The sequence below is a fragment of the Lygodium microphyllum genome, chromosome 24, assembly GCF_053477565.2.
Source record: "Lygodium microphyllum isolate KBCC chromosome 24, Lygodium_microphyllum_v1.1.10, whole genome shotgun sequence".
NCBI lineage: Eukaryota > Viridiplantae > Streptophyta > Polypodiopsida > Schizaeales > Lygodiaceae > Lygodium > Lygodium microphyllum.
The window spans coordinates 19956350-19980831 of record NC_141158.1 but is presented as its reverse complement, the minus strand read 5'-3'; the positions used below and the strand labels follow the sequence as shown (position 1 = coordinate 19980831).

General features: G+C 40.8%; 1 protein-coding gene across 6 annotated transcripts in view; it reads right to left on the bottom strand.

Annotated features, from left to right (window-relative positions):
* Nucleotides 1-7089: 7089 nt before the first annotated feature.
* Nucleotides 7090-24482, bottom strand: part of LOC148014894 (protein CHROMATIN REMODELING 5-like) — an 85408-nt gene continuing 68015 nt past the window's right edge. For 3 of the 6 annotated variants that reach the window (XM_087665781.1, XM_087665778.1, XM_087665779.1), the window contains 9 exons: nt 15583-15768; nt 15344-15424; nt 12581-12823; nt 11517-11672; nt 11197-11374; nt 10922-11103; nt 10207-10611; nt 8859-8949; nt 7090-8764 (listed from right to left, as the gene is read on the bottom strand). In XM_087665781.1, coding sequence (XP_087521907.1) covers nt 8049-8764; nt 8859-8949; nt 10207-10611; nt 10922-11103; nt 11197-11374; nt 11517-11672; nt 12581-12823; nt 15344-15424; nt 15583-15768 — 2238 coding nt within the window. In that variant the 3' untranslated portion in view covers nt 7090-8048. The other 3 variants (XM_087665780.1, XM_087665783.1, XM_087665782.1) reach the window with 3 other exon arrangements.

Sequence of the window (24482 nt, the reverse complement as noted above, 5' to 3'; positions counted from 1 at the left end):
TTAGACCTAGCCGTGAACTACAAAAACTTTGGCAATGAGACTATCCTACCAAGCCCAACAAGACTTTTTTACCCTACTCTCTAAACTAATGTTGGATTCTAATAACAAAATCGTGGACCTTTCTACCAAAGACTCCAAAAAATGGCCTTACCTACCCTACTTGACCAAATACCAATGGCCTTGCCTACCCCATCTAACAAAATATCAATGGCTCCAAGATCATTTATTAATCTTCCAAAATACCTAGACTTTCAGGGCCAATCATTACTCACACTGTGAGTGATGCTCTTGTACATTCCATTGACAAACCCCTAGAAGAATACACACGTCCCTACATCACATGCAACAAAGAGGGAAACACAATTCTTATGGACTAGTATCCTATCATAATAATAGGATGTGATAGAGGGAGAGAAATGATCAAACCTTGCAAGATGATAGTGTTGTAACTACAAATAGCCATGACATGTGTCTATAATGCCCTTAGAAATAGGAACCTCTTGAAGATAAGCACATAGACCAATGAGGTATCACTCACATGTATTCCAATTACCCTAAGAAAAAACCTAGCACAAGTAAGGCAATTCTACCTTCAGTGTCATTAAGTCTCTTTAAGGAGATTCAATGATGAGGACACCATCTTAATCCTTGCGAATGCCATCACGAGATCTCAAAGCAAGAAAGTAAGAGTTAATATCCTTGGCCCTCCCACAGCCAACAAACTAGTGATAGGTAAAAGGAGATCAAAAAAGAGAAAGAGGCATGATGAAATCAAAGTTACCTTGATAAGTGACAAACTCACTACACTTCCAAAGCAAGAAAAGGCTTCAAGTGCAAAGAGCACCACTACTCGATTAAACACCAAAAATGCAAACATCATCAAAGTGAGCACTAGGATTTAGCATATTTTGCAAAGGGGCCAAGTGTCATGCTATCCTCCCTCTAGAAGCCCTAGGTAGCTCCGTGTGAAGAGGAACTGTCACAACACTAGAGTAGTATTATAAATTGGGTGATTCTCAAAGCTTGAGAAAACGTTATGACAGAGAGTCTGCACTTGAATCTAACCATGGTTGATGAATTCAAGATCTGCCCGCAAGGAGTGTTGAAGGACTAGCTAGTTAAGATTGGTAGGGTTAAGTTTTCCATTAGCTTTGTCATTATGAAAGTAATTCACTATGACTTTTTGCACAAACATCCTCAAATGTGGAAGGTGAGACTAATCAAGGATAACATTAACAATCCAATCTTCTTAAACAACAGGAAGGATCTAACTCATATTAAAATGGAAATATGGAAGACCACCTTGATTAACCTAGATATAATCTCTAGCATCTAAAGAGAAGACTAAAATTTTCCACCCACAATAGATGACTTAATAAGTACATTCCTTGCCCCAAATATGAGCAAGACTACATGCATATCCTTGCAACTATGGACATGCCATTTACAAAACAGAGAGAATGCCAAGAGGCTCACAAAAGAAGAATTCAAAAGGGGACTAAAGAGCCCACTATGCACATGCTCAAACCTTGAATGAAATCATTATCAATGTTAGTGCTCATGCTAAATCTCGAATCATTGTAGTCTAAAATTAAAGAGTTTTCCTTAGAGCTTTCCTTGCCCAGATTGTAGATAGATTTATACTATCTATTCTTGATCTTGGACTCCAAAAGAGGCTCGGACACTTTTCACAGAGCATTGCCTAACCACAACCATCACATTCCCTTACACGTGGGGACAATATGTAGCCACCCTATAGATAGTATCTAACCACCCCCTTTTAAGAGATCTATTAATATCCTTCCCACAAACAATTACTTTTTTCATAAAGGGCATGGTTCGAGAGGCCATCGATAGACCATGCACAAGTAAGACATAGGATCATGATGGCTTCAAACTTGAGAGCCTAATATATGCTAGAGATATGGTGGCAAAACTTCTTGCATACATGTTCAAAGATCCACATGTAAAGCCTTACCAAAGAGCTAGAGCACTAATACCATTATGCTCATTCTCAAGTTAAGAGATCCCACCTTACCTAGTAATTATTGTATCATCAATGTTGACCAACTTTGTACCATCATGGTTGGCCATACATTGTCCAAATTATATGCCTCCATCCTTGAATAGGAATTGAGTCAATATGCAAAAAGTAGTCTTCGGGGCACAAAGGGAAGGCTAGATTCAAGCAAGGACTTTCAACATTGGACCATGTCTTCATGCTTACAATCATTATTGAGGAGGGTAAAGTTTATGGGAGATGAATCTATTGTTGATTTGTGGACATCCACAAAGCTTTTGATACAATGTCAAGGCCAAATTGATGCATATATTATATATCATCTTAATATATAAAGACTCACCTAAGGTATTCTAACATTATATAACTAGTTAGTGGGCCATGATAGTAAGCTATGGCTTTTTGATACCCTAGTTACATCCACATGATATTGTTAGAGTTGAGTTGGAGGCTCCTCCTATTATAGTGAAAACTCTTACTAGATCAGTGTCATTCACACAACTTACAAAAACTCCTTAGATAAATGTGTGGCTAGCCCTTTATCAGAGGGTGTACCTCATGTTGGTATATGCACATGACATCGTGGTTTGAGTTACATGCTTTAGCTTGAACAGCCTACCATCATTTCAGTAGTCCCTTAATGCACCATCTCACACTTCGAGGCATCAAAGATAGGCAAGATCATCAAATTGGATCTTATTCATTTGGAGACCAAGAAGATATGGGTGACAGCAATACATCAACTCTAAGACATCTTAAAATATGTTGATACAACTCCCTCTCCCTCTCCCTCTCCCTCTCCCTCTCCCTCTCCCTCTCCCTCTCCCTCTCCCTCTCCCTCTCCCTCTCCCTCTCCCTCTCCCTCTCCCTCTCCCTCTCTCTCTCTCTCTCTCTCTCTCTCTCTCTCTCTCTCTCTCTCTCTCTCTCTCTCTCTCTCTCTCTCTCTCTCTCTCTCTCTCTCTCTCTCTCTCTCTCTCTCTCTCATGTAATCTAGAAGACAGCTAGCATTGCAAGGTGACATTGATTGTTGATATGCCTAAAAAGACACATGGTTGCATCTACATGGGCTACATATGGATCAACTTCCACCCCCCTATAGTACAACTTGGACTTCCCTTTCTTAGAGGTCAACTAAGAGGAGCTCAACAACTTCATCATGATGAACATTATTTGGCTACATACAAGCAAGGCTTGGTTGTCACCTACCCAAGATCTACAGGCAAAGATAGCTTTCTATCAAAAGTATCTTCTACAAACATCCCATGTTGGTTTTGTGATTCAACCAAGACACAAAACCAAGAAGATATGGGTGACAGCAATACATCAACTCTAAGACATCTTAAAATATGTTGATACAAGAAGATATGGGTGACAGCATGGGTGACAGCAATACATCAACTCTAAGACATCTTAAAATATGTTGATACAACTCCCTCTCCCTCTCCCTCTCCCTCTCCCTCTCCCTCTCCCTCTCCCTCTCCCTCTCCCTCTCCCTCTCTCTCTCTCTCTCTCTCTCTCTCTCTCTCTCTCTCTCTCTCTCTCTCTCTCTCTCTCTCTCTCTCTCTCTCTCTCTCTCTCTCTCTCTCTCTCTCTCTCTCTCTCTCTCTCTCTCTCTCTCTCTCTCTCTCTCTCTCTCTCTCTCTCTCTCTCTCTCTCTCTCTCTCATGTAATCTAGAAGACAGCTAGCATTGCAAGGTGACATTGATTGTTGATATGCCTAAAAAGACACATGGTTGCATCTACATGGGCTACATATGGATCAACTTCCACCCCCCTATAGTACAACTTGGACTTCCCTTTCTTAGAGGTCAACTGAGAGGAGCTCAACAACTTCATCATGATGAACATTATTTGGCTACATACAAGCAAGGCTTGGTTGTCACCTACCCAAGATCTACAGGCAAAGATAGCTTTCTATCAAAAGTATCTTCTACAAACATCCCATGTTGGTTTTGTGATTCAACCAAGACACATGGACATACACTTGTCCCAAGGAGTACAATGCATCATTGGTCAACTTCGAGGTTCCTCACACCAATTGCAAATAGAGAATAGCCGCCATGGAGCAAATTCTCTCCCTCAGAGAGTCGAATCAGCTAGCTTTCCTAGCTTGAGCCAAAGAATGAGGATCACTACATACGTAGGTGACCAATGTACTATGAGATCAGAGGGCGCTTATGTTATGACTATTTTGAGAGACTCAAAATGCTATAAGGAGTCGCCTTAGGCAAAGTGATGAGAGATGCAAAGCACACTTCCTAAAACCCAGATCCATGCCCTCAAAGGAGGCACCACAACACAAGCCAATGCTTTAGCCTACCCATGTTGGATAGACCGATGAGAGAGATCTTGGGATGATACAGATACCCATATCAACAATTTCACATTGTATTAGATCCCCAGTGCTTTTTTTGTATTTTTAGTATTTTGTTGTTTCCTAGCTAGATGTTTTCTTTTAGATTATGGTTTCTATATTGTACTTGGGGAATATGACTTGTGTGCGGGTGCGTGCGTGCGTGTGTGTGTGTGTGTGTGTGAGCAAGAAAGATACCATGGCAAGAGTCATCCTTTCAAAGAAAATGCGCTCACTCCCCATTTCCCTCAATCATATATGCAAACAAAAAAAAAGGTGTTTGAAGAGAGGTTCAACCTACGAGCCTTGTTGGGCACTTATCATAGATTGATGCTTCTTTTCTATCTTCACCCAAAAGATAGAAAACAATCTCTAAAAGATGCAATGTTTTTCAAAAACAATTTTCCAACTATCAATTTAACAAAAGGCTACCATGCCATCATTATGTATGTAAAAGGCCTAGGTGTGGAAACCTAGAAATAAGCTAGCCCAACTTAGATAGGATCTTATTGCTTCTTATGCTCCAACATTCTTGACAATATATTATCTTTGTTTTGTTTTGGATTATAATCCCTAATGAGGATATGGTTGCTCGTGCTATACTAAGATGCCCTAAATTTCCCAATCTTATTCCTAGTAAACATTGATAAAGAGACAACCTATGAGTAGAACGGTTATGCTACTCTCAATTGACATCCAAGCAACAAGGAACTCTCTTGCACTCCATACAAGACAAAGTATCCCTTGTTTCAAAAGTTAAAGCACTTGGCCCATCAATGTGTCAAAGAAGGTACTCTCAAAAGATACATTGATAACAAGTCGAGAGACTCATATTACACAATATCTCATTTCAAGTAGGATAAGATGGGTAATATGTTTTTAGGATCTCAAGATAGTTTATAACTTTGCTATAAGCTTGTGCTGATCATGTTTTGTTGGTACAAATTACATGCAAGCACATATCCCCTTCAAACTATTTACATAGACAACCAATTGAAAAAACATCCAATCTACTAGCCTAGTTGGATGCTCCTCATGTATCGACTCTACGACAAACTCAAAAAATGTAAGGCCTTCGAAACAATTTGCACCAAATGGTCACTTTGAACATGAATGAAGCAGCTCTTACCTTCAACCATATACTCTTGAATTATAGAGAGAATTATAAGCAAAAAGAACATGCTACTACTAAAATGGCATCCAAGCAACAAGTGATTCATTTGCCATGCTCCATACTAGATTAAGTATATACTATTGGTCAAAGTTCCATTTTTTGATACTTAGGAACTTTGCTTGATGAGTGTGCCAAAGAACGTTGCCTCAAAAGGTAAATTGGTTGCGATTGGAGAGGCCTGTATTACAATATCTCCATATTCTATTTAGCAGGTTTTATGTATAGTAGACTAAAGAGCTCAACATTATCATGTTGCCCTAATAGGCTTGTCTTTAAGACGTATTACGACACCTCAAATCATGTAGTTAAGATGGTTTATTCACTAGGTCTTACTTATGTTTTACTTACCCTAATAGACTTAGCCTAACTATGCTTTAGAAGGGATGTTTCACTGTTATAAGTTAAGCATATTTATGTCTTCATACATTTAGCTTCATGCATTTAGCTTATACCTTTATAATACAGATTATACATAAGCACGTATCATTACCATGCGTAGAATCACTTCATATATGTGATAGAGCAACTGCCTAGACATAGCCATGCACTTGTGCTACTTCTATTTTCACCTCCTTGCCACTATACAGTGACCTTTTGAGTCAAAAGATTCCATAAATAATTTAGCATGGCTGCAGGCCCCATACCTCTTCAAAATGCCTTTCCTAATTTCGCATGGCTGCCAAGCTGTCCATGGAACTATTGCATTGAGGCCAACTGGCAACTGAGATACATACATTAACAAAGTGAGGGCATGATTTCTCATCTGTACTCCTGCTACTTCAACAGACTTCCGATTGTTCTCCTTGTTCTACAATCGTTAAGGAAAAAACATCCATAAGACTGCTGTGCACCTCAAGAAGCCCCCAAGCACACTTGGCCACTTCCATAGATGTCTTTCGGCATGGCTGCTGTCCATAGACCAAGCCCAACTGGCAGCAAAAATATGTGCATCCCATTTCACAATGTTGCAAGGCTTCCGACACATCCAGGCATATCAGCACGTTCTGTGCATGCATGGACACCTGCATACAGGCACTTTCTATACTGAAGCAAATGAGCCATACTGAGTCTCAGATGCACACAACCTTCATATGGCACAAGCCACAAATACATTTAAGTGTGAATGCATGAATACAAACAATGCCCAGCCACAGGCAGCATAATACAAGGGGGTACAGAATTATACTGTGATGCCTCTAGCTCCACCAAACTAAGAGTTCCAACCTCACCAATAATCAACATCCTTAGGCCCTCAGTTAAATCATGGTAGACAAAATAGTGCATCATTTCCAAGATGAAAGGTATGACTAACGCTGCCGTTCTTATGAGTGCTTTTAAAAGCTGTTTATGACTGCCACTGATGCAACCAATTAAGCCTAAAATCTTTGATCACCTTGTGCTTGAGAACACAACTTCTAATCAGTACCACCCCACCCTCTCCCCCGCGCCCCCCCCCCCCCCCCGAGGTCTTGGACCTTTTTGAAACTATAGAAGGGGAGATTTAGGTGTAATGAGCTGTCAGTAAGTGTCCACACTTACCTGTAACCCAAATGCAAGCCAGTAATGGTAAAACTTGGAAGCAGCTTAAAAAGAACACATACTCTTATTACATTTGTAGAGCTCCTTTTAGAGCTCGGCCATGAATAACATTTGTTCTTGACATTCTGGAATACTCATGAATACTTGAAGATGTGTCCAAATAGACCACATCTGTACAAAAGACTGAGGAAATCCAATCAAGAGATTCCCTTAAAAGGCATACAGGCTTGTGTTGTGTACTCACCAAAATTTGGATACAGCTGAGGTTAAATACAAAACTAAATTGGGGTATGCAATTGAACTCCCCATACCAACAGTCCAGCTGGAGTAAATGAAGATGTACTTCCCATGGAGCCAAAGCCAGGTCCAACAGGTAAAGACAACCATATTCCAATACTCGCTATCTCTGCTGCTGCTGCTCCTGCCGTTCCTTCCTCATGCATGTCAACCCTCTTACAAGGAAGCCAAACCCCTTCCCGATCCCAATTGCCAGTGACAATAAAAAAATCAGTCAATGGCCCAGCGGCATACAACCAAGCAATTTGTACAATTGTTGCTGCTTTGTTGTCTCTAACAATCACCCCTTGTACAGCATCATGCAGCCACCTTGTTTCTTCATCAGTCCTGAACTCTCAGATATCTTTCTTAAGCAGTACAGAAAAATCTGCTGCGGCAGTATTATCATGCCTGATCCAACCATTTTGGTCAATAGGCTACTGCAGCAAGGAGATGTAAGAAAAAGGAGTATGATCTGCAGTGGAATGGACTTATTTGCAAGTTGCCACCAGAAGGTTCTGACTTTTCCACCTTCCAGTGCAACTGTGCTCTGCCAATCTTGCAACTGTCCAACTCCATCTGTTAAAAATACAAGGCACTTTATTCCTTAGGAAAGCTCAATGATTGAGCAGGCTGCTCCATTGTCAGTATCAAGGTTGAGAGAGCTGCTGCGAAGTGTAAAATCTCTACCGATGTCGTTCCCCATCATTTGGAAATGCATGAGTGCCTATTGGGTTCATCGGAAAGAACCCCATTGGCCTGGGTGCATTAAAGTCTCCCTGACCATGTAGTGGTGGGTGACCAAAATGTGACCTATCCAGCATACTCCTACGGTTCCAATCAGTTCTTCTATCATAACCATCCCCAAAATTACCCCAATCATCTCCACCCCACTTTGACTTTCGGTCAGCTTGCCCCCAGCCACCAGGTCCCAGTAACCCATCTTGGTTCCGTGAACCACTACCAGACAAATAACTGGACTGTACCCTTCCTGATCGATCCCATGCCTCAGAAGCTGCAGCCTGTGAACCCCTTCTCCTACTATAGACAATACTCTGGCTTGCAGATTCATCAACTACATTGTCAGTTCTCAATCTCCGCTTCCATGCTTCAGTATCCCTTTGACCCTTCTCGGAATCCCAAGATGATGACTCTGCTCCTTGGCCAGATTGAGGCTTGTGGAATCTTCTTCCATTAGCACCATCGGAATGAAAGTTTCCTGCCAACATGGCATCAGCATCCTTTCCACTTGGTGCAGCTGCATTGCTACTATTCCAATCTGCAGATGTCAGTCTAAGATCAGACTGTTCTTCTCCTCTGAGCTTTCTATATATATCGGAAAGCCTCTCTCCAGACAGATTGGAGAACTTTGCCACATAGTTCCAAAGTCTTGTTTCTATTCCTGTAAAAAGTAAAAGAGTAAATACACAAATTGGGAATTACCAATACATTACCCACTAGAGTATAGAAAATCACAAAAAAAGTAAGACACGCACTGGAGATATTTTTAGCTCCCTCATGATCATGCAAAATAAGCTCTATCTTTCTACCAAGAAGCTGCAAATACTCCTTCACACGTTTAAGCACCTGCAATAAAGACAATCTCAGCTAGAGAACACAACCTGAGAAAGCCACTGTTTGTTCCTATTAGCTATATACACAAGCAGACACATCTCCTCCCCATTACTCAGTCCAGATACATCTCCAATACCACCATAATGACCCTGGGGAAAGAAAATCTGCAGCCGGTCAATCTTCTGAGGACCTACTTAAGATAAGAGGAAGAGTCAACACACCACAAAAACCTCACTCTTGAAATTCAGGACAATGAAATTAGGGAAAAAACATGTCAGCAATTCGCAGTGCACGTGATTAAGTGTTCCCATCTAGCCTATGAGCAAAGAAAGTTCAAATTTACCTCCAATAATAAGCATGTGCACACGCATATCCTAAAGACAGATTAGCTGCATACTTTACATAATATAATGGGAGTCAGGGCCCAACTGCACAGTATGACTGAACATTATGAACATAGACTGTAGAACCCTGACCCCTTGAGCAGCAAACAAGCTGGTGATGATAAGACCTACCTAGGAACAACAAACATTATCCCTCCTAAAATATTGCTGTTAGTTCTATAAGGAAAGGACATGTCCTTTCTTAACCTGAGTCCCTAGTGTAAACAAGCTGGTGAACCCTGACCCCTTGAGCAGCAAACAAGCTGGTGATGATAAGACCTACCTAGGAACAACAAACATTATCCCTCCTAAAATATTGCTGTTAGTTCTATAAGGAAAGGACATGTCCTTTCTTAACCTGAGTCCCTAGTGTAAACAAGTGTAACCTGTGGCACTTTGCATGTCCATGGGTGATATGTTTGGGCACCTCGAACATAAAAGGTTTCAGTATGACAAATATACAGCTAGCAAGCCCCACACAAACCCCCCCCCCCCTCCCCCCCAAAAAAAAAAAAAAAGAAACAAATGAAAAAAAAACCAAAAAAAGACGTATTATGTAATATACAAGTAGAAAGTGGGCTGAGGGACAGGTTTGTTGGGTGCAAACCAGTCACCCAACACATTAATAGCATCCATTCTTCTTTTCATCCGTCTTTGTACAGATCTTCGTGCTCCTTGACTCCAATCCTCATGTATTGAACAATAGAAATGTTTGATTTAAAAGAATGGTCACCTTATTCAAAACAATTCAACTCTGTATCTATACTTTATAATACTACTAATTATCTTTAACTGCCAGCTTTTTCAACTTACAAGCCCCCCCACCCAAAAAGGAAAACAAACCAACCAAAAAGACAGGAACTTTCTTCCAAATAACAAGCCATACCTCATCTTTACTGAGATTTGAGCTTGTCCTCTGAAGCCTCTCTAGTTTTTTCAATATATGCATATGGTCCTGCATTGTTTTCTCACACCAATCTCGCCATCTTTCCTCTCTGGCTTCCTGGTCCAACTTTTCCTTGTACTGTGGTTCTTCTGTGTCTGATATTTCACCTTCCTCCTTTGCAGAGTCTTCAACCTTGAACCGCCTGCTCGGTTGATCTTTGTTACTCATAATATGAGAAGCGCTAACTTTTTTTGATCGTTGATGACCTGATCTCAAATTTTTTTCTGAGATATCCAGATGTGAAGGCTTAAGGTTCTCCTCCCTGTCATGTTTAAGTGGAACCTTACCTTTCACAGGCTTTGCCACAATGACAGATTTATTCGATGCACTTTCACTTTCGAGTTCCTATGTGTACCATGCAGCACATTACATAATGTGAGCAACAAACTTCATTTACATCTCAAAAATCTAAAAAACGAATGCTTCTTTACCAGTTCAATACTTAAGTATTGTAGCTTATGAGAGTTCATGTTTTGCATCACTGTAGCTTGTATACCCTACTTGTTAGCAGATCATTACTGGTCAAATTGTGTGAAAATTCTCTATACCTTGGCGACTTGAAAAACAACGGAAATAAGAAAGGGAAGAGAGAGAAAAAGGACAAAGAAAAAGAGGGAGGTAAAGGGGGGATGTTTTTCAGTACAGTGAGATGTACCTTCCGTAGAAGTGCATTTACACGAGCATCCAAGTTTGGAGCCCTTGGTAAAAATGTTTGCCCTGCAGGAACACCAGGTGCAGCTATCTTATTCCAAAGCCCAAGTCTGGAATCCTTTCTAATTTTATCCCAGCTTCCATATCCATGGTAATACACACCCAGAAGGATCCGTGCATCATCAACTTCAAAGTTACAGAAGGTAATGTCAGTGGTCAAGGGCAAAGCAGTATCAAACACAGGTGACACTCTGAATGACAACAAATATACATTAGCACCTTGATTCCAGTTGCATGATTTGGACCATGAAGGGTTTTTAGGATGTGTTTTCAGGCGGAAGTTAGAAACAGCATCTGGATATCTGTTTACGCGCTTTGCTAGCAAACTCAGTTCTTTGATTCTATCAAGAGTCTCTTGGGCTTTTACAGACACACCAAAAAAGTCCAAGATAGCCCCCTGCAAAAGGAGAAATCACCTTCTGTCACAATTTTTGTATATTGCAAACAGCTCTGAGTCATAACAATGACAACAGTAACAATAGTAACAACTCAACTGGTAATGCAGCAAAAACAAACAGACTAAGTGACATTTTTACCACCTTGCCATTCAAACTGGAATTCTTGATAGCATCTTCACAACCTCTTACAAGATCTTCCCAGAGCTGTACTTGTGCTCGTATAGGTGAATTCTCAAAAACCCCTCCTAATTCTGCAGCAATCATATCAATTCGGCTTTTGTCTCCAAACATTTTAACCTGTGAACAAACATTTGTGTGTTAATGTTTCTATAAACATGACAGCAATCAAGTTAAAAATGCCATCACATGCAAGGAAAAGACCAGTGAGGACACACTGTATAACATTCTTACAAGCATTGGTCCTATTACCATTTTTCTAAGACAAGAAAGCTCTACTAAATGGCACCTCAGAGATAATCACCAGGTAAACATACAAAGTACAAAATCCCTCTACAAAAAAGCATAGATGATCCAAATCCTTTGGTTCTCTGCTCAAGGGAAGGTCAAGGCTAATAGGCCTACCATTGCAAGATGAGATCACAAGGGTTCACATGTACAAATTTCAGCCCAAACTAGGAGCACTTGACATATATATATTGAAATGAAGTTCCGGACCAACATGCAGAACTTATTAATATGCAGAAAACAACTCGGAGCTTAGCTGATTAGCACAATTTACAATTATGTCTTAATCATTCCTTTTATTCTTCTTGTATGCGTTTTGTTAAGCTTCAAGCTAGTGGAAAAGCCAACACAAACAGCTTTGCAGTCACTGAACGACACGTGGCAAAAGCAGCACGGCTAGCTATTGTGCATGACTGTAGACCCCAGCATTTCGGGTCTGTGTAGTGTTGTGGCATTGCCTTGTTGATCAGCATTGGGTATTTTGATCTTAGTATGGACCATAGTTGTTGATGAATGTCTATATCTCTCCTAGTAACCACTCAATGCTTGTGTTTCATGATGTGACTAGACCTCCCTCCCTCTCCCATGTATGTACGTGCATTATTATGCATGTAAGTATGTGTGTATACATGCATGCATGGCACGTATGTATGTATGTATGTATGTGTGAAGATGGAAAGGAACACAGTGCATACGGTCTAATCTTTCAAAGTCTTTGTGCTTTGTTGTGCAAGCCTTACCGCACGAACAAATGCATTTGCATCTTTCTTTGAAAGACCACCACCTTGCCACTCGAATACACGGGCAGCCGCACCCTCTATTTTTGAACCAGGTGCATGAGTTATATCTGGATTTCTAGCAACACGTTTCGTGGGCCGTTCTTTCCCTTCAGTTGCACGTCTCCTCTTGGAGGACTTTTCATAGTGCCCCTCCTCAGCATAGCTTTTGAGATTCCTTGCCGCCCTAGGGGCAAGAGCTTCCTGCTAATCACATATATATGAACGTGTCAGTAAAGTAGATTGTACTAAAACACATACTAACGCTACATGCCTCTCTCAGGCAATAATTCACAATGGAAAGCAGTGTACACTCAATATTGATTTGTCCTAAATAATCAATCACAGAAAAGCATCATCCCCACACACCACAATTAACTATTATCATGAAATATATGAAATGTCCCACCCCAATGATTTACAATGGGGAAAGCACTGGGCATCCAAGCAAACTTATAGAGCATAAACTAGGTTATTATGCAAAATAGTGTAGTCCACCGTGACAATCTATAATAAGAAAGCAGTGGGTATTGGAGCATAATTGTTGACCATGATCTGACAGTCGTACAGAAACTGAAAACAAACAAATTACACATATCAGGGAAGTCTGCAGGATTGCATAAGAAGCCTTTTGATACTTCTTTGAATGTCTGAATATGGAACAAGTAGCCAAGCAAACCCTTTCACTTTAGTGTGTGGCCAACATTAATTTGTTGCAGTCGCACAAAAACAAGTCTGTATTTTATCAAAAATCAGGCTTGAGTGGATAGTCAACAGTTGGAAAACGAAAGACACTTGGTTATTATATACAGTTTATACATCATTGATGATTGGCTTTCGTCAGGTTGTCACCAAAAAACCCTAATATTAAACCGGTAGGGAAAGTTCAACTATATCTCAAAGATACCAAACCAAAGGGTCAAGTATGTTGTGCATACATGCATAACATGTATAAACATGAATGCACAATGCCACTTAACAATTCTCTGTTTACACCTTAATCGTTTTCCAGTTATCATTGAAACTAATACCTAGGCATTAAGGACCAATCACTGGATACATCATTGATGGTTGGCTTTCGTCAGGTTGTCACCAAAAACCTAATATTAAACCGGTAAGGAAAGTTCAACTATATCTCAAAGATACCAAACCAAAGGGTCAAGTATGTTGTGCATACATGCATAACATGTATAAACATGAATGCACAATGCCACTTAAGAATTCTCTGTTTACACCTTAATCGTTTTCCAGTTATCATTGAAACTAATACCAACATTAAGGACCAATCACTGGATATGTTGTATTGAAAATCATCTAATTTTGCTCTTAACACTTTTCAGTGGAAAATGAAGCATTAACAAGCATACCAATATCAAGACACCTGTCATCCAAACTTTCAAGTCGCCCTACAATTGTCCCCTTCATGACATTTCCTTCTATTACTCCACTTTCCCTCTTTACTGTTGGGACTAATTTTCCCATAAAATGAGCTCTTCCCCCTTGATGATTAAAAGGTTTCTTTGCTGTAACCTTCTGAACATCAGCTGAATATCGCCCTAAAGTGAGTCACAATCATTTCAAATTCATTACCTTTTACCCGTCATCATTGTATCCCTCAACTCTAGACCTATTTCACTTCTGTTTTTCAGATCAGCAGATTGTAAACCAGATTTAGGCCCTCCCTTTTATTATTTTAGCTTGCTTCTTCCATTCTAGGATGCTAGAAGCAGCCAGCTGATGTGCTACTGCTTTCAAGTATGAAAAATGATTGAATGTTCTCTCTCACACACTGCAAATCGTAAAGAATAACTTGAAGTTTTCATTAAATTCATGTGCATGTGAGCATGTGTATATGTGGATCATGCATAATCTATGAGAGCGAGCAGTATGTATTCCCTCTGGAGTTGATGGTAACTTAGCTCAGTAATAAGGAGATTGGGTTAAGCAAACATATGTTTCCTTTAGAAGGGGGTTGCCCATCTTCATTCCTCAATTTGTCTATCTTCATTCCTCAATTTGTCTCCAATTCTGTCATGTGTCTACAGCTATAATCATTCCCATTAATTTTATGGTAAACCACATGCGTTTGTTCTCTCAATTTGCTCAAATTATTTCCTCATCAAAATCAGCAAGCATCTTACTTGTTAAGCATACTATGTCATAAGTAGTATTTATAGAGTCAACTATGGAATTTCACACGTGCATCTACCTTCTCCATATCCCTCAACAGGATTTGAACTTAGGCTTTTCCTTCAAGATTTAAGCACGTCAAGGCATTTGAGTAACAAACTTGTTGATACATGCCATATAACACACATGTTTGTAAAATGATTTCTTTTCTGCATTTGCAAGAGTGGTACTTTGCAAACTAGAAACCCATGAGATATCTATGATTGTGGTCTGTCTATATAAACCATAAAACTAAAAACTTCCACCGACCCATAAGAGCATCTTCTCAAAGTATAAGCAGAGCATATTTACAAATCAAGTCTTATAAAACAAAATATGAACAACCTGTGGCAAGTTATCACAATTTAAATATCACAACGGGCTCCTCTCGAAATCAAGTTCAGCTGAACAATCAATTTTGATAAGTTTTTGGCTTCATTTGATCACCAGTGTGTCTCTCAGAAGAATCTCTCTTTGAGTGGCAGCAAAGTCAACATATAAGCCTATGTGTTTATTGTACATGGCCACTGACTCCTTCTATCCAGTATCATGAATTACCTCTGCTTGTGAAACTGCTTCAGGCTGAATCAGACGGCTCCAAAATGTAGCATCATCCTCAGTAGTGCTAAAGTTGGCTACCTGGAAGCAGATTCAGTAACAACACCAGTAAGTTCCAAAGAGCTTTGACCAGATAATATGTTCTAAAAGACAGGTCAAAGAACATCAGATGATCTGCTTCACACAAAAGATTGAAGGACATGCTGGAAACATGGGCTTTCTCGTCAAAACGGTGATACCTTGAAAGCATTAAGCAATTCATTTCCTTCTCCATCTTCATCACCACTTTTTGACTCAACTTTTTCAGCTCTGGCAAGAATCTCATCAATGTCCATGTTTTCTAGTTTGCTTTTTGACTCATCCTCATTTTTGTCATCCTTGAAAAGCTCTTCTGCACCAAACCTTAATATTGCAGCAAGCTCATTCTGCAATAGCAACATAGTAGTTAGTATCCTTCAATTGGCAAGAGTAAATTTTAAACTGTTCTTTTGATCGTATTCAAAAGTCAATTTTACCCAGGGCATGAATACAACTAATCTAATGAAGTCAATCTTGCAAGTATGATTGATCTAGTCTACGTTGGTGGTCATTTTATAGCTTAAACTCTCTTTACAAGTGAGCATGCATTGCCGCATTTCAAAATGTATCATGACACCATGCCACGTGTCAAACAAAGCCATGCAACGTGTCCAATAAGATTGTTAAGGGGTGTTTCCATATGAATAAATATGCACCCTCACCCCTTTTCTGGTTTGTCTCTCCATGCTTGCAAGATATGTACATAATAATACAGCATCCACAGTAAGACCCTTAAGAAGTGCCATCTACATACACAGAGTGCCTCCCCCCCCCCCCCCCCCCCCAAGAAAAGAAAACAAAAAAGAAAAACTCCCTTCCCAGTCTGCCATACACAAATGATAACACACTACATTTTTAGAACCCTATAACTTAAAAGGACTAGGACAAATATGTTAAAACTGCAAGACCAGCGGTAGAAGGAAAGAGCTTGATTGAAGATGCCCATGTAACCTCCAATGAGTATACAAGAATAAATGGACAAGATGCTAATGCCCGTAAGATGAAAGGTGTCAACAAGTACAAAAAACATACTGATATCCATTCACAATGCCTTAACTGGACCTAAGTGCAGTAAAGGTACAAAACTGCCATGAGGACCAAAAGCATGCTGATAGTCATTCATGATGCCCTCACGACATAACTGCACTAAGTACACATCTCTCCTAGACCTTTTGTGTTGATGAGAAACCTTACAGTAAAATCAGCAAGGAAATCATATTTCCAATATTACTGAGATTGCTCTATAATTGTGTAGTTAGCAAATTAAATAAAAACCCAAGCATGAAATGCTTTCAAGCAAACCATCTTTCATTGTCTGACAGCAAAATAAAGCAATCTATCTTTTAGAGCTTCCATCTCTGTTCTATGACTAGTATATCTTTACCGTCTAGAACAAGTATTTTGATGGTTTAGAAGTTGTAAGGACCGGTTAGGCACGGGAACCGAGATAGACTGTCGTTACGCGCAGTGAGAGACGGAGAGAATGAGAGAGAGCACAGTAGAGAGTGAGCATGTTTTTAGGTACAATGGCGAGAGTGTACCTTTAGGTTTTTAGATAGATATATATGTGTAAGTACAAGTGCCAAGGGTGTGTTCACCACCGAGAACATTTAAAAGGCACGAGGCCTTTATTCCAAACAACCTCCCCCCTAAAGGCAATGTGCCTTAAGAGGAGAAAAGAATCAGCTAAGTCCAGGTATGTACAAATAAAAAAATATATATCTATCCAACTCCCATCATCTGTCGGCAATGAGCAAACTGCTCTGCTGGAAGACCCTTCGTGAGAAGGTTTGCATGGTTATCATCTGTATGCACTTTGACAAGCTCAATGCTCTTGCTGTCAAGTGCATCTCTAATGAAGTGGTACTTCACCTATATGTCCTTTGTCTTAACATGAAAGACAGGATTCCGTGCTAGCATGATAGCACTCTCACTATCACAATGGAGAACAGGTAACTCTGAGATGCCAAGCTCTACCACCAGATGTGAAAACCATAAAGCCTCCTTGCATGCCTCAGTGGCAACCACATACTCTGCCTCTCTAGTAGACATGCACAACTCCTTTGTGCCTTTGAGGTATCTCATAATACCTTTCATTGCATCCCAATGCTTCTTGCCAAGGGTTGCCATGTATCTGCTAACCGCTCCCACTGCAGAGGCAATGTCAGAACGTGTAGCAACCATAGCATACATCAAACTGCCAAAAGCTGAAGCATATGGTATCTTGGTCATTTCAGCCTTCCCGTTATCATATGTAGGGTTGTCCTCTGCACTAAGTTTCACATATGGAGGCAATGGAACCCCAATTGCTTTTCCCCCCTCTATATTGAAACGCTGCAAAACTTTGTAGATATACTCCTGCTGAGATAGATAGAGTAAGCCTTTCGATCTATCTCTGAGTATTTGCATGCCAAGAATGTGATTTGCATCACCAAGATCCTTCATGTCAAAGCTGCCATGAAGACTTTGCTTCAATGAATCCAAGGCATGAGTATTAGCAATCAACATGTCATCGACATACAAAACCAAAATAATCAAAGCTGACATCTGCTGCCTTCTTGGTATACAAGCAGTGATCCACTTGACTTCTATGAAAGCCTTGGGACTACATGAATGTATCAAACTTATGATACCATTCTCTTGGTGCTTGTTTCAGTCCATACAAACTCCTTTTGAGTTTACATACCATTTTTTATTTCCCTTGTTCAACAAATCCTTCAGGCTGCTGCATATATATGTTTTCATGCAGATCACCATGTAAAAACGCAGTCTTTACATCCATCTGTATGAGCTCCATATCCTCAACTGCGACCAAGCCCAAAATGGTTCTCAATGTAGTCATCTTAACTACAGGAGAGAAAATCTCATCAAAGTCAATTCCATGCTCCTGCTTGTATCCCTTTGCAACCAATCTTTCTTTGTACTTTGGTGAGGAACCAGAAGTGAACTTTATCTTATAAACCCATTTGCATGGAAGGATTTTCTACCCTTTAGGCGAATGCACCAAGTCCCAAGTGCCATTTTTTTCAAGAGATTCCATCTCTGACAACATTACTTTATACCATTTCTTGCTGTCCTATCTATCCATTGCTTCCTTGAAGCAAGACGGTTCACCACAGTCTGTCAACATAACATAATCAGCGACATTAATTGTACCAAGAATAAACCTGCCAGGTTGTCTAGTAGCCCTAGACGATCTCCTAACCCAATGGTCATTGTTTGCTGGCTGTTCCTGCAAATTTCCATTTTCAACATGCTGTCTTGGCATTTCAGCCTGCAAATCGACATTAACAGCTTGTTGTCCTAGCTATTCCTGCACATGTAATGGCTCATTTTCATGGGCAATAGCTGGCTGATCATTTCCAGCATCATTTCCTGCATTTACAGGTTCATTTAAAGCAGGTATTTGCTGCTGTACAATGGGCACATTTTGCTGTCCAAAAGGTATTTCTTCCCGAAATACAACCCTACGGACCTCCTCAGTCTTTTCGGGCTGTTTGTGCATGCGATCTTCCCAAAAGATAACATCATTGCTGCATACTACTTTTTTTTTCTCGGGATCCCACAATTTATACCCCATTTCACCCTCGTCACCATATCATAGGAAAATGCATTTACAAGACTTTAACTCAAGTTTGGTGCGTTTTTCTTTACGAATGTGCACAAAATCCTCGCATCCAAACACTTTCAGATGAGCATATGAAGGTGGCTTACCCGACCACGCTTCTTGGGGAACTTCCCCTCCCCCCCCTCCCAAAGACCTGTTTCGTGACCGATTAATCAAGTAAACGGCTGTCATAACAACCTCTGCCCAAAAACCATGGGGTAATACAACATGAGATAGCATCGTACGGACCTTATCCTGTATGGTCCGATTCATACGCTCTACAACTCCATTTTGGGGCAGATTACGAGGGACAATGAGCTCCCTCTTTATCCCTTTGCTGTCACAAAATGCCTGAAAGACCTTGGACACATATTCCCCACCATTGTCAGAGCGAAGACACTTAAGTGTCTTATCTATCTAATTTTCAGCCAATGCCAAGAATTTTTTAAACTTATCAAGCACTCCATCCTTGCTACGAATGGGACAAACCCATACCTTCCGTGTAGCATCATCGACAAAGGTGACAAAATATTTTTTCCCCCCTAAAGATAATCCTGGCAATTGACATGCATCCAAATGTACTAACTCTAGAGGAGAAGATTTCAAAGAAAGAGACTTTTGTGAGACATCTGTGCATGTTTGCCATAAATACAATGATCACAATGCTCAAAATCAGCATAACGAAGACAAGGCAAGTAACCCAAATGAGAAAGCACTTTCATTCATGTTTGACTCATGTGTCCCAACCGGCCATGCCACAAAGAAATGCTTGGCTGCTCGGTCACGGCAACAACATGGTCACGCACACTAGATACATGAAGTGGATACAAGTATCACTCTTGCAACCTCTGACAATAACCCTAGATCCCTTACAGATCTTCCATTTTCCATCACCAAAGGTGGTATGAAAACCATCATCATCTAGCTACTCTGTGCTAATCAAGCTCTTCTTGAGCTGAGGTACATGCCGTACATGCTGAAGTGTAAAGACAGAGCCATGCTGAAACTGTAACTGCACATTGCCAATACCTGCAATCTCACATGCATAGTTATCCCCAAGATGGACAACACCATGTCGACCCCCTATATATGCGAAGAACCACTCACGATGAGGGGTGACATGAAAGGAAGCACCTGAATCGAGAATCCAGGTATGCATGTTATCATCTGTATTTGCAAGTAAAGCATATGCCCCAAAGTGTGAAGAGACAAAGAGTACGTCGCTCCCACTGTCACTGTCATGAGTGACTACATTCACCTCTTCAATTTTTACACTGCTTTTCTAAGGCCGACTGTCCTTCTTCTCTTCCTTGCTATCATCTGTCTTCTTGCCTTTTCCTTTCTCTTTCTTCCATTTGTAGCAGCCACGTTTAAAGTGACCCTTCTTGCCACGACGATGCCATTCAACATCTTTGCCATGTGATTTACTACGTCCCTTGCCATCATATTTGCCCTTTTGCTGTGATTTGCCCCTAGTATGCAAAGCACTGGAAGACTTACTGGATGCATTGTTCTCCCAATTCATCTCTTCCATAAGTAGAGCACTTTCTACATCAGCATACAAAAGGATTACATTAGAATTGCTCATAGCAGTCCTGAATGTATCCCAACTCTCTAATAGAGTGCAAAGTAAGAACGTAGCCTTAAATTCCTCATCAATCATGAACTTCAAGGCAACCAGTTGGCTGAAAATGGAGTTAAACTCACTCAAGTGAGTAGACATTGCTGTACCCTCTTTCATACGCAAATCCATAAGCTTTTTCAGCCAATACACTTTGCTTGCAGCACTCTTTTGTGCATACAATTCTTCTAGTCTAGTCCATATAGCATATGCAGAATCCAAACCTTCAATGTTGAATAGCAAGGCATCAGAAATCGATAGCTCTATGGTTGAGCATGCAAGCTCATTTAACTCATCCAAATCGTCTTGTTCCATGTCCGCGGGCTCTGCCCCTTTGGTTTTGATCGGCTTTGCCTACTTCTTTTGTAACAAGATATTGTAGCACTGCTTTTGCCAAACTGCAAAGTTATGTGCACCTTCAAGCTTCTTTATGTGCATCAGATTACTGCTATCATTGCTGCCAGCCATGATTTTCAGCCCAAATGTGACCAAAAAACAGCAAATTCAAGCCCAAACTGTCACCCAAGTGACTAAGGTACAAACAAGTACCAATCAGCAATAAACAACCACGCAAAAGCACAGATTTCAGATCTGTAATTAAATTTTCAGAAGCACCGAACCATGTGCTACAGCATTATCCAACTGATTACAGCTGTTCCAAGGGCATATGCATCACATTACATGAGAAATCCCAAATTTTCAGCTGCAATTTCTGTTGTACATGTACCCACGGGCATAAAATTTGACACAAACGGTCAAAAGCCCCAAAATTTTGTGGTCAAAGCATCAAACACACATCTGCATTTTCTCTGTCATGCATGGGACAAGCCAGTTTTGCCAAAATAGAGCAATTTCAGCAAAACCCCCAAATTTTACCAAGTGTTGATGTCCAAATTGCGTGGAATTCAACCTGCATGTACATAAAATGCCCAAATGCTGCACAAATTTTGCCCAAACTGCAAAAGCCCCTAATTGCATGGGGTCCAATGTGCATCAATGTTGAGAAAATTGGGTAAATTCCAGCCCAATTTGTGCATGTACATGAAAAGCCCCATATGTCGGGGACAAAATGTCACAAAGTCCTGCAATTTCTGAGACAGATTTTGTCCTGCATCAAATTCCCCAAATCTGGGAAAAGCCCCAAATTTCTGGGCCAAGATTGCATGAAAATTGGAAGCTATGCCTCCACGCGTGAACACCCGTCAGTGGGTAAAAGGAATTTCAAAAAAAAAAGATTGATTTTGACAGAAAATTCTGACAGGTCCATTGACACGCCAGGCATCGCGTGACGCTGACGACGCCTGCTCGCAACGACGCTGCCCGCCTGCTCGCGCTTGTCGCCAATCGCCCTGACGTCACGCGACGACCCCTGCTCACGCTTCAGCTGCTGTCCGTCATGCCCCTGGTCCACGTCAACCTGAACCAATCGACCGCCCTTTGCTCGTGTCGATTGCCCCTCAACTGCTACTCGTCGAACTCCTGCAGCACACGAGTCTGCCTACGACTCCCCTGCACCTGTCGACTGTCAACTATTACTCCTCGAACTCCTGCAACACCTTGGCTGTCTCTTGCCAACTCTGATACCAATTCGTAGGGACCGGTTAGGCACGGAGATCGAGATAGACTGTCGTTACGTGCAGTGAGACAAAGAGAGTGAGAGAGAGCAGAGTAGAGAGTGAGCACGTTTTTAGATACAATGACGAGAGTGTACCTTTAGGTTTTCAAATAGATATATATGTGTAAGTACAAGTGCTAAGGGTGTGTTCACCCCCGAGCACATTTAAAAGGCACGAGGGCTTTGTTCCCAAAGGAAGTAGACCATGATGGTGACATTGTTGATACTAAAAAATATGATGTGACTTCCACATTCTTTTTAAGGAGTCACCTCAGTTCTCTTTAAAGTATTTTGAGGCATCTACAGTTGACCATTCAAAGCTTCCATCTTTGGCCTAGTACTAGTACTTCAATGGTCTAGAACTAGTATTGATGGTCTGGAACTAAACCCTGATGGCACCTCTGTTGCTTTAAAACTAGTACTTGTACTAAGAGAGTCAAAGTAACTTCCTTGTTCTTTTTTAGAAGTCACTACAGCTCTAAAAGCCTTTTGAGGCATTTGTTGGATTTAGAGCTTTTATCTCTGTTCTAAAGGAGCTACTAGTAGTAATACTAGCATTTTCAGGAGTGACTTCCACATTTGTTTTTAGGAGTACCTTCAGCTCTCAAAGTGCTTTTGAGACACCTATTGTTCATCTTTTGGATCTCCCATCTCTGTTCTAGTTCAAAAAGCAGTATTTCAAGCAGAGGTGTCAATGATGAGGCGAAGAGATGATCTACTGGGGAATTGAAACAAAATCCTCTGGACAATGGAATGTTGCAGTAGACACTGGAAGATGAAGGACAGCAATAGAGGAAGTAAAAGATAGTTCTCAGGAGCTGTCAGAGATGAAGGATATGCTGAAATCTCTCCAAGCTAGTGGCTGATATCAAGACAACTAGTGGGTAGCCCTTTAGGAGTGAAGAAAACAAAAAAACGCATGTATCTGGCCTACGGCTGGAAAAGAGGGTGCAACATGTTGTAGGCAACCAAAACCTGCAAATAAAAAATTCATAAAGTGGCTGATGGCTAGGAACTGTTACCTAAGAGCTGGGGTGGCAGCAAGAGCTAGAGACACACAATAATGATGAAGATGCTTTGTTGTAGCAGTCCCAAGGAGAATGAAGCCAGCAAACATAGCAATGGAAATCATGAAGAACAGGTCGCCAAGCTGTGTGGACTCAAAAATGCAGCAATGTGGTGTCTAGAGCAGATGGCAATGTGAAGGCGGCCTCCAGAATGAAATCACCTGCTAGTAAGGCACCATGATTGGCTGGGCAGCACCACAAACTAAGATATCTACCAAGGTACGGGTGTGGACAACAACGGTAGAGGGCTGAGGCTAAAGGTGTGATAGGGAAATGAAGAAGAATGAATGAGAGCAACTGTGGAGAGATGAATGCCCCTGCCCTAAAGCACATGAATCACTGAATTGTCTAGAGTGGCATCCTGACTCACTCAGGGGCCGCTAGAAACTAATAAATGATACAAATTAAGCCTTTTCAAGGCTGTAAATGTAAACCAAAATAGGAATTAATGGAATACAACAAACTTAAACAAATCATAAACAGGAATGACTGATAAGTGCAAGCCCAAACACTAACATAGACGACATCAACTAGAACCAACAACTTTCACAACACCCAAATATCGGTACATGTGACTAAACCAGACCATATGTGAGTATTTGTGGACCACCTATGTCTGGACCTGTTAATAGCCACAACAAGGCACTCGGTTGTATGGCTCAAGAAAGAAAGGAAGAACCCGCCATTAGTGGGACAAAACTTCAGGATGGTACCAAAGTGATGAGAGATGCAGAATGGCTTGACCAATGTGTTGATCCGAGAAATAGGAGACCCTCGCAGCAATATTTGTGAATAAATCTCTCCTTGCAACTTTTCTGAGGTTTCTTAGTCTGTTTTTTTCAATTATCCCAATACTCCAGGATGTTTAGAGAGAGAAGCAATGAACACAAACAGCAGTATGATGCAATTGGCAGGTGCATGAGAGCATGCTACAGGGGCCCTGTGCTTTTGGCAACTAAGATCTATGTATAGTCTTCTAAACATAGCTTCCATAGACACCATTTTTGAGCTCCCAAAATGGAATAGCCATTTCTGGCCAATCCCATTTTGCAAAAATCCTGCTTTGGACCCCAAATTTTTTGGGGCAAAAATTTTCCCTTTTGGTCACAAAAAAAGAACTTGCAAGTCATTCTGGCTAATTCCACAATCTA